At 58.5% G+C, this 9,169-nt stretch overlaps 7 protein-coding genes and 1 non-coding gene across 8 annotated transcripts in view, besides 5 other annotated features; 1 reads left to right on the forward strand and 7 right to left on the reverse strand.

The window, feature by feature from the left end:
* The window catches only part of TraAM80_08838 (uncharacterized protein), a gene marked incomplete at both ends in the record, with an annotated part of 330 nt that extends 295 nt beyond the window's left edge, over positions 1-35 (reverse strand). Inside the window, one exon of the mRNA XM_029385564.1 lies at positions 1-35. This exon is cut by the window's left edge and continues 295 nt beyond it. Coding sequence (XP_029234567.1) covers positions 1-35 — 35 coding nt within the window.
* A 742-nt stretch (positions 36-777) lies between these two features.
* Positions 778-850, reverse strand: TraAM80_08839. Its single transcript has one exon. It is a non-coding gene; the product is annotated as a tRNA-Val (tRNA).
* Positions 851-963: 113 nt separating this feature from the next.
* Positions 964-980: a microsatellite.
* Positions 981-1,181: 201 nt separating this feature from the next.
* TraAM80_08840 (uncharacterized protein) lies at positions 1,182-2,642 on the reverse strand (the record flags this gene model as incomplete). Its single annotated transcript, XM_029385565.1, has 1 exon — positions 1,182-2,642. One exon carries the CDS (start codon positions 2,640-2,642, stop codon positions 1,182-1,184), a length of 1,461 nt encoding a protein of 486 aa, XP_029234568.1.
* Positions 2,643-2,734: 92 nt separating this feature from the next.
* Positions 2,735-2,787: a sequence feature (A-rich).
* A 102-nt stretch (positions 2,788-2,889) lies between these two features.
* On the reverse strand, positions 2,890-3,426 carry TraAM80_08841 (GINS complex subunit 3; the record flags this gene model as incomplete). Its single annotated transcript, XM_029385566.1, has 1 exon — positions 2,890-3,426. One exon carries the CDS (start codon positions 3,424-3,426, stop codon positions 2,890-2,892), a length of 537 nt encoding a protein of 178 aa, XP_029234569.1.
* Positions 3,427-3,503: 77 nt separating this feature from the next.
* Positions 3,504-3,536: a sequence feature (A-rich).
* Positions 3,537-3,920: 384 nt separating this feature from the next.
* Positions 3,921-4,730, reverse strand: TraAM80_08842 (uncharacterized protein; the record flags this gene model as incomplete). Its single annotated transcript, XM_029385567.1, has 1 exon — positions 3,921-4,730. The coding sequence occupies one exon, from the start codon at positions 4,728-4,730 to the stop codon at positions 3,921-3,923; it is 810 nt and encodes a 269-aa protein (XP_029234570.1).
* A 247-nt stretch (positions 4,731-4,977) lies between these two features.
* Positions 4,978-5,000: a microsatellite.
* Positions 5,001-5,446: 446 nt separating this feature from the next.
* Positions 5,447-6,280, reverse strand: TraAM80_08843 (uncharacterized protein; the record flags this gene model as incomplete). Its single annotated transcript, XM_029385568.1, has 1 exon — positions 5,447-6,280. One exon carries the CDS (start codon positions 6,278-6,280, stop codon positions 5,447-5,449), a length of 834 nt encoding a protein of 277 aa, XP_029234571.1.
* Positions 6,281-6,410: 130 nt separating this feature from the next.
* Positions 6,411-6,435: a microsatellite.
* A 133-nt stretch (positions 6,436-6,568) lies between these two features.
* TraAM80_08844 (uncharacterized protein) lies at positions 6,569-8,080 on the reverse strand (the record flags this gene model as incomplete). The annotated part of the gene is made up of 1 exon (XM_029385569.1): positions 6,569-8,080. One exon carries the CDS (start codon positions 8,078-8,080, stop codon positions 6,569-6,571), a length of 1,512 nt encoding a protein of 503 aa, XP_029234572.1.
* Positions 8,081-8,756: 676 nt separating this feature from the next.
* Positions 8,757-9,169, forward strand: TraAM80_08845 (uncharacterized protein; the record flags this gene model as incomplete). The annotated part of the gene is made up of 1 exon (XM_029385570.1): positions 8,757-9,169. A coding segment is annotated over one exon (413 nt), but the record flags the coding sequence as incomplete, so codon positions are not given.

A 9,169-nucleotide genomic window follows, 5' to 3' on the forward strand; every position in this document is an offset into this window, starting at 1 on the left:
TGCCGCGTGTGCGGTTTTCGCGCTAGTTTTAGCATGGCAACGCGCGGGGGGCCCCTTTTTTAAAAAAACGCGGCAGCGCCCCTCCCCCCCGAGGCCGCGGACGGCCACGCCGTAGCGAAAGCGACGGGTGACGAAAACGAGCGCCACCGTGCGAAAAAACCAGCAGAGGTTTCCTCGGCGGAGAGCGGCCCCCGAGCCCGCGCCTCGCACGAAGCGCGGCCTTGTTGAAAAAAAAAAAAAAAACGCCCCGCCCCTCGCGGCGGTGTTCCGGCGCTCCGCAGCCCCTTTCTCCCTCTCGCCGCATCCCCTCACGTGCTTTTACTCGCCCGCAACGCCTTCTTGGCGGGTCCCGGTTGCCCCGCGCCATCGCGGGCGCGCTCGTCGCCCGCCGGAGCCCCACGCGCGGGGGCTCGCCCCACATGCCAAAACCCGGGCGCCAGCTCGCCTTCCGGCGCCCCCCAACCAGGTTCCTCGGTGTCCGTCCCGCCGCGCAATTCCGGCGGCGTTTGTGTCGGGCCGCCTTCTCCCGGCGCGGGTGTGGCTCGTGTCGCGTTGCGGCTGCGCGGGGCTCTCCCCGTGCGGCGCCCCAAAAGGCTTATAAAAGCGACCAAGGAGGTGCTGCTGCCCGCGCGTTTCGCCATATTTCCAAAACTGCAGCGGCGAAAAAAGAATATCAAAGACAAAAAAAAAAGTGGATTATGAGAGAGTCTCGCAGGAGAAGAAATAAGTAAAAAAAAATCGCGATAAATAAAAGGTTGGTGTTGTGGGGAAAAAGAATACGACGGGCGGGGATCGAACCCGCGATCTCTCGCGTGTGAGGCGAATGTCCTAACCACTAGACGACCATCGCGACGCGTCGGCGCCACTGGGGCCGAGCGCTGTTGGCGCGCGGATGGGCCCACATTTGCCACGGAACCAGAGCGCATTGCCTTTTTTTTTTCTGCTTTGACGAGGGGGTGGGGCAAAAAAAAAAAAAAAAAGAGGCGGTGCGAGCAAAGGGAGGTGTGCTCTCGCGTTTGTTTTTGGCGACACTGGGGGCCCCGGCGCGAGGGGAAAAAAAAAGAAAAGGGCGAAGCTGCGCTGTTTTTTTTTATGGTTTTTTAGTTTCCCCTTCGCCCCTCTTTTATTTCACTTCTCCCCCCTTTCTTTTTCTGTTCGCGCTCCCTCCTCCCCGCCAAGCCTCACGCTTGGAGGGCTGCGGGTTTCAAAGTTTGTATGGGGCACTCCGCAATCGCGACCGGCGCGGGCGCCGTTCTGCGGCACCCCATTTCCTTGCAAAGGAAGCGGTGCGTTTTCCAGTCATCGCGCTGGCATGCGACGGAGCAGTAAAACGTGACGCGGCAGCCGCTGCATTTCAGCATCTCCTTCACCTGCCCGGGGCACATGGGGTTGCCGCAGCGCAAATTGGCGTCCTTGCCGAGCGGCGGGTCCTTGCTGTGCGCGGCGAGGTGAAATTGCGGGGCGCTCACTAGCGCAAATATTTTAGCGATGTGGTCTTTTAAAGCGCGCAGCCCCTGCGACGCCTTCTCCGTCCCCAGGCGCGGGTAGATGCCGTCAGCCGTCGCTAGCGCCTTGTCGACCAGCGGGGGGTGCTCGCTCAGCCCCTTTACCCCCTTCATTTCCCGGCGGGCGATGCAGAGCGCCAGGGCGACGCTGTCAAGCTGCGGGGCGAGGCTCGCCGGCGAGGCGCGGGAGTCCATAAGGAGTGCCTTGGTGTGCCGGAAGGCGTCAAAGAGCGCAATCCGCACCATAAACAGGGCCCCGTTCTGAATGCGCCGCACGGGCTTCTCAAGAAAAGGGCTGCGACAATCAAACTGCGCAAACAGGCCCTCAGTCAACTTGCTTACAAAGGCGTCATCCTCCTTCACAGCCATCATGAGCAGGCAGTCAATCACCTTCGTCTTTTCCACGTCCCGGATAAACAAGGTGTACGTCGTGCGAAATTTAACGTAGCAGGGGCAACCCTCACAGCACACGTACGAGTTCGTCTGGCTGATGTTGGTGTCCTGCAGCATGTTTTGCACACCAAGCGAGGCTGCGTAGCAGAAGAAGACCATCTTCAGCGAGGCCATTAACGCATCAAAGGCGTCAAGCGAATCCGGCACCCGCCCCAACGCCTGCAACCGTGTCAAGGTGACACTCAAAGCCTCACTTCTCCGTTTAACATCCACGTTGGGCAACGGAGGATCCATCGGTTTCTCCATGCCTTGGATGAGTTTCTCGCTCATGCGCAGAATCCCCACCTTGCCAGCCGGTTCAAGGTTGGGATACTTGGCGACGATGCAAATGGTCTCGAAAACGTGATACGCCGCATCAAAGGCGTTGCTGAGGTCGCGATTCCGTCTGGGCCAACTCTTCTTAATGCTCCTATCCACCATCATCTTGTGCAGCTGAAAGGTTGCATCCTCCATGAGCGGGTCCTCGTGCAGCACCGTGAACGTCATAAAACACGTCGTAATGCGCATCGCTGCCGACCACCGCTCCGACTTGAGCAGAAACGCGTCAATGTACCCTACCAGCCAGCCGAGGTCCATCGTGCTGAACGGGTAGCGAAGTACGGTCGCGTTGTTCACGGTCCTCTCCAAGGTGGCCTCCGTCACCACGTGCTTCTCGTCGCTGCACGCGGCCTCCTCATCGCCCATGTTGCTCCTACACCGGCAGCGCCTCCTGTGCCCATTGAAAACGGTAAAAGAGAACGAGGAAAAAGGAAGGACTTCCGCAATAAATGCAGGATAAAAAGAAAAAGAAAAAAGAGTAACAAACAAAGAAAAAAAAATAAAACTAAACCACAACGGCTAATAAGGCTACTGGTACGCAAACGCCTGTTTCGTTGGGCCTCCCTTTATGCGTGTTGTCTGCCTCCTGCCACGTGGTTCCCGTACGCAGAGACTAAAGTACGCTGCGGTGCCACTGACGTTCATCCTCCAGACCACGCAGCAGGGCATCTAGCAGGTCCCGCTCACTCTCGCACAGTTTTTCCCGCACGTCACTCAGATCAAATCCTTTTTTCGCGGCGGCGTGAATGACTTTAAGGTAGCGGAGCTGATACAAGCGAAAGAGCTGCGCCGCAAGTCGATTCCCATCATTTACTGGGAGCATCGCGCAGAGCAAGAGGCCGGCCTCGTAGTAGTACGGTGACTTCGCGTAAAGGCTTACCGCAAGAGGGTCCGTCTTGAACTCGCGAAACACGGACGTTGTGTACCGAGGAGGAACATGCGGCACCAGGAAACCCTCGCGGTGAAGCGCCACGGCGGCCCACAAGGGAACGGTGGCGACGCTCCCCGCCCGCACCTCCGCAAGCGCCTCACCCTCGCTGCTGCGCGCATGGATGTCCCTGCCCAGGCTAAACGACGGCACCAAGAAGGTGACGGGAACAGTCTCCTCGTTGGTCAAAATGTCGGAGATGTCAAAGTAACTCCTGATCATCTGCCACCACGACCCCAGGCCACCTGGAGCTGAGATGCATACGGCCACGCCATGCAGGGTTTGTTTCGACCCACCCGAAAGAGAAAGAAAAAACAAAGAAACAAAAAAAACTATTAGAAGAGGAAACGCACATCCCGCATGCAATCTCCGCTGCTGCGGGCGGTGCCCCGGCACCCCACCGTACCAGCAACAAAAGGGTGGAGGGTGGGGTGTCGGGGGAAAAAATTCAGGGACAAAAACAAACAAAAAACAACGGCGGAAGCAAAAAAAATTTTTTTTTTGCTTACATATCCGCCAATATCGTAAGCTTTCTTGATACATCGGGTGCTATGGCATGTGCAGATAATAGCCAGAAAAAGGACACATAAAAAAAAGCACCAACACCAAATCCATGTGGTGTTTTTCTTCGGCTGTGTGTGTGTATGCAGGGGTGAATGGAGGAGGGCATTTCGCCTCTCTTTCTTTTTTTTTGTTCGTTGCGTGCGGAGGCAACGCTACGGATACACAATTTGAGGGTAGTCCTCGCTCGCCTTTAGTGCGCGCTGCTGCATCAGGCGTTCCTGGCGCTCCACCACGCGGCGGAGGATGCCCATGTTGGTCTGGTTGAGCGGCCGCTTAACAATACCGCGGACCTCACGCAAAAGGTCGTGGAGCTGCGCCTCTGACGCCGCCGCCGCCTCCTTCCGCAGCTTCTCATTCCGGTAGTCCAGCTTGTAGTCGTCCTGTGTGCCGTTCAGCTGAATATCCTTCAGCTCATCCACGTCCTTCTCCACATTGCGGCGTGCCTCGTGCTCCTCGAGGATGAGGGCCTCCAGGTCCTCCAGCTTCTGCGGACAGACGCTGCTCACGTCACTGTCCTTGTCACGCGCCTCCATTCTGCGCTTAAAGGCCATGTTGCCGAAGGTGTCGCAAAGACCAGAGGCGGCCGTGTTCTTCGCCAGGACGATGTGCGGACCCGGCTTCCAGCCGTAGGTCTGCCCCGTGTGCACGCAGCACGTAGGTCCGAAACGTTTTTTGGTGCAGTTCACGGGATGCACTGAGGTTGCCGAGCGCAGCTGCGCTGACTTGAGGCGCCAGCTCCCCGGGTGAGCCACCGCCCGCGGGATGCAAGGACAGCCGCCTGTCGCGTGGTAGTAGTTGTTCGTGCGGGGCTGCGCGAGCAGCTTGTAGTTAGGAAGCCCCAGCGGGTGCCCGTAGCAGTCACAGTGGTGGTACTTTTTATGCCGCCGCGAGGCCACCGGGTAGGAGCCTTGCATGGGTGCAACGCCGCCTTGCGACTTGGTGTTCGACGTCACGTCAGCCATACTATACTGCTTTCCCCGCCCACACGTCCCACGCTCCCCACCCCCCTTGCCTGTGCAACAGTGGTGTCACAAGCTCGCACTCGCGGCTCTCCGCCCCCTACACTCACACTGGCGCAGACCCTCCCTTCCTCTCTCTTTTTGTCCGTGAGTGGATGGGCGTGTTGATGTGAATAACGACACGCCGCGACAGACAGCAGGCAAACAGCGCAGACAATGGCTACCCACACCCCCCGTGTAGTAAAGGAAGGAGAGAGAAAGAGAGAGGGAGAGGAAGAATAAAGGGGCCCGGCCCAAACTGTGACAGGGAGGCGCAGAGACGCAGCAGATGTGAAGCATACGTACATTGGAGGAAAATGGGAGGAGGAGACGCTGTGGGCAATACAGCGTGAATGGCGTCGCTTTTTTACATGCGGAGCCTTGCAGGGGAGACGGTGGAAAACGCTCACTAGTACATAGGGTGGAGTCAAGAGTACGGCCGACCATGACGTTAATCTAGAGGGGTAAGAGGTTCCTCCTCCACTAACTTCACATACCGAACCAAAAAAAGTCAAGCAAACCCCAACAGGGCTATTGGCTCACACTCCAAAGACGATGTCCACACCGAAAGTGAAGTAAATAAAGAGAGAGATAGAGAGAGTTAGAAACAAAGTACCCACGGCTGAGATACTGAAATGCCTCGAGCAATAGATTTCAACAAAAGCGACAAGGTTCTGCTCTCAGCGTACAGGCGCATTGCAGTGAAGCGGGTCGCCTGCTTTTTTCCCCTGGTCTCGCAGGTACTTCAGTCTGTCCTGCTCCTCGAGGAGGTAGTACATGCGGATGAGGTTCACCTTCGACCCCACAGGCTGCCGCGTGACGTACCGCAGCTCCTCCATCACCTCCTCGTACTGTTCCCCCACTGTCTTTGCATCGTCATCGCCCGCGCGGTTTTCCGCCTCGCGGGCGGCCGCTGCGTTCAGCAACTGCGCGTGACGACTGCCGCGCAGGCCAAGTTGGTTTTCCAACTCCTCCAGCTGCGCCTCGGCGCTGTGGTGGTCCCGCATCTCGTCGCGGAGCACAGCCTTGAGAAACTCTTTGCGGTCCTGCATTTGCTCGTACTCCCGCTCCTCCCGCGTCTTTCGCCTGGGTTCCCCAGTGGCCGGAAACCTGCGCTGCGTCGCCGTGCCGCCGTAGTTACGGGCGTTGGGAAACACCAGGCGCCTCCCGGTTACCGGATCACGCACGGCGGAGCTCTCTACAGGAACCTCCTCCGCCGGATGCACCTTGTGCTCGCCGGGATCGTGCGCGCGGTACGTTTCTGTTGGCATCACCCTGTCACGTGTCATGGGGTTCGTGCTGCAGTACACCGCACCCGCCTGCTTTGGCTTTGTTTTGGGAATGCAGGAGCAGCCGCCTCCCTCCCTTGCGTGAAACCCTTGCAGTGTGCGCGGGACGGCGAGTTTCCTGTACTCCGGCAGCTCTGACGTGTGCCCGTAGCACTCACAGACATGATGCCCCTTCGACGGCGCCTCGCACGGCGCCCGCGGAGACTTCTCCTTGGCAGAGGCCATTCCTTAGCTCGTAGATGCCCTAACGGATTCTGCGTCCCCAGCAGCAGCGTGGAGGAAAGAGAAAAATAAAAAGGAACGGCAACACGGCCAAAAACGGAGAGGTGAAAGAACGACACCGCGTCTGGGCGAAACACACACACACACACACACACACAGAGCAAAGGGAGACCACATACGGAGTTAGAAACACCGCACACAGGTGCCCCACCCCTAAAAACCGCAAATGTCTGATGCGTGTACAAACACATTAGGAACAACCCTTTCAACACGTTGAGCAACACGAATGGGCTACTGCCGGCCAGGCAGCGTGGTGCCGGAACCCACGCAATTCCGGCGAAGTTCGTCAAACACTAAGACACCCTTCCTATCCATCGTCGCGCAAAGCGCCACGGCATCCGTCTGTCGCTTTAGTGTTAGCAGCACCTCCAGTAGTTTGTTTAGCATCACCCTGTTTCCCCGCACCCTGTGACGCCGCATCTCGCGCAGGAGGAAGTCCATCTCGTCGTAGCACTCCGCTGCACACATGGCCTCCAGCAGGATGGAGATGGTGTGTGGCGTCGGTGTCACGCCGCCCCCCCGCCGCCCCATCACACTCCTGTAGAAGCTAAAGGCAGAGAGCGGGCTGCGGGAGTGGCGGGCGACGTGCAGGGCGGCGTTGAGCAGATGCGGGGTCACCGCCACGCTGTCCAGCGTCGTGAGACACGCAACCGCATCCTCGTACTGTTGGTTGTGCGCCAACCCAAATAGCAGGCGGGCGTAGATGCCCGGCGAGACCTGCCGCTCGTGTCGCGTGCGGTAGTCCGTCACACGGGCCACGGCGAGGTGCATCACTCCGTTGCTGTCACACACCCCAACGTAGGCGGCGACAGTGTACTCGGTGGGCGTCAGGTGGAACCGGTCGAGGTCCATCATGAGCGAGTGGGCACGTGCCTCCACAATCGCGTCCCGCGTGCCGCGGCGTTCAAGAATGCCCATCACATGCTGCACCGCCCGCGCCGTCGGGTTGGTGCCGCTGTCAATCATGTAGCGGTACATCGTCCACAGGCTGTGCAGCAGGGAACCCGCGAGCAGCGACGCCGCCGCGACGCCGGGGCCGGCAAACTCCGCCGGCAAAAGGCTCGACGAGGAGGATGTGAGGCCGCGACGGTCGACAAACTCCTCGTCGGCCAGCGTGGGGGCCGCACTGCCCAGAGTCGCCACAGCGTAGAATACGTGAAGGATATCTTCGTACGTGTCAGAGCGCAGGCGAATGCGCTTCGCAATCACCTCGTCGTGAAGGGTCAAGAGCGCGTGGCACTTTTCAACGGGAGAGAGATGGGACTCCATGCAGGCTACAATGCGCAGCAGCAACTGCTGGTACTGCTGCCGTCGCGCGCTCCAAATCAACTCTCGCTGAATGGGGTTCAGATGAATCTGACGCCTGCGGGAGTCCAGACGCACCACCGCTGCAGGGTCATGGGGCGCTACAACTGCCGTTTCCTTCGCTTCCCGGCCCAACATCTGGCGTTGGTTCCGCGGTGCCGTTGCGGGTGGCGCCACCGCCGCCACCGTGGACAATGGGGCCAGCGCGACCGCCCCTCCAGCGAACATGATCGCCTCGCTTGTTGTGCGTGACACGGCGGCTCCCATACCTTTCATGCGGGCCCTCCGTCTTCTCCAGCCTCCACGCCGTGGCTGCCACGCATCAGCTGCGGCGGGCCCACGCACGCCACCAGCATCGACGGCAAGATGAATGCGGGCCACACGCGCACGCACACGCAACGGAACAACCAGCGGACTGCAAGGAAAATATCGCCACATGGCGCTGCAGGGCACTTTTCACTTCTTCGCTTTTCCCACAACAACACCTCGTGAGACCTGGCAATAAATAAAAACGCGGTACGGCAGGTGGCACAGCACAGAGACCACAACAGACGACGCACACACACTCATGAGGAAGAACCGCTTCACCACAGGCGTCAAGAGGGAGAAAGACGAACATTGCCAGCCCAGGCTTCACCATCACAGGAAGGGTGCGAACGGCAAGCACAACAACACACCACAGTGAAGGGGAAGAAGGGAGCGCACTTGCAAAGAAAAGCGATGATCCACCAACACCGGTCCCCGAGCATCCGGTCCACTGGAAGGAGGCAAACCAACACGCAAACACATACACCCAAGCAAAAAACGGCGCTCTCTAGTGGCCCTGTCAAGTCACTGCGTCTGCTTCACACCACGAGGTGCCTACAGCTCATGTCCTACTGTGTCGCCATGGCGCCAACACGAGCAAAGAGTGAGAGAAACAACAACAAAAAAGATAAGTAAATCAACTCTATCAAAGAAAAGGATGAAAGGCGGGGGCATGGGTTGGAAGAAACGAGGACCGAGAAGCACAGGGCGACGCCAAGAAAGTGGCCGAAACAGAGTCGGGCGGTGCAGTCAGAAATGCCACTAGCAGAAAAAGAAAAAACTGCCAGGCACACCAAATGTACAATAAATGAACATTGCTCCACGGTTCCACGGCAAGCGCGTGTCTCCGAAAAGTGAAGCCACGTTCGGTGCACCTGAGCTTTGCAGCAGCGTGAGCCCAAACCGCGTTCCACGAAGTGGCAAAAGGCAAGCAGGAGAGACAGGCACTAATCAACTAAGAGGCCAACGCAAAAAAAAACATACTCATCGTGAAAACCACAGAGAGGCAGGCAACTGGACGCCAATGCGCACTCCACAGCGCCTTTCCATCCGCCGTTTTCCTCGACGACGCCGTCATTTTTTCCTCGTCCTCGTCCTCCTCCTCCTCGTCGTCGTCGGAGCGGATGTCCGTGAGCGGGCCACCAAAAATCATTTGCACCGCCAGCCTCACAATCAGCGAAAACCNGTACACTTGCAGCCCCTGCAGCACCACCTGCAGGA

This window comes from Trypanosoma rangeli, assembly GCF_003719475.1.
Source record: "Trypanosoma rangeli strain AM80 chromosome Unknown Tra_15.4_contig_00471, whole genome shotgun sequence".
In the NCBI taxonomy this organism is placed as follows: domain Eukaryota; phylum Euglenozoa; class Kinetoplastea; order Trypanosomatida; family Trypanosomatidae; genus Trypanosoma; species Trypanosoma rangeli.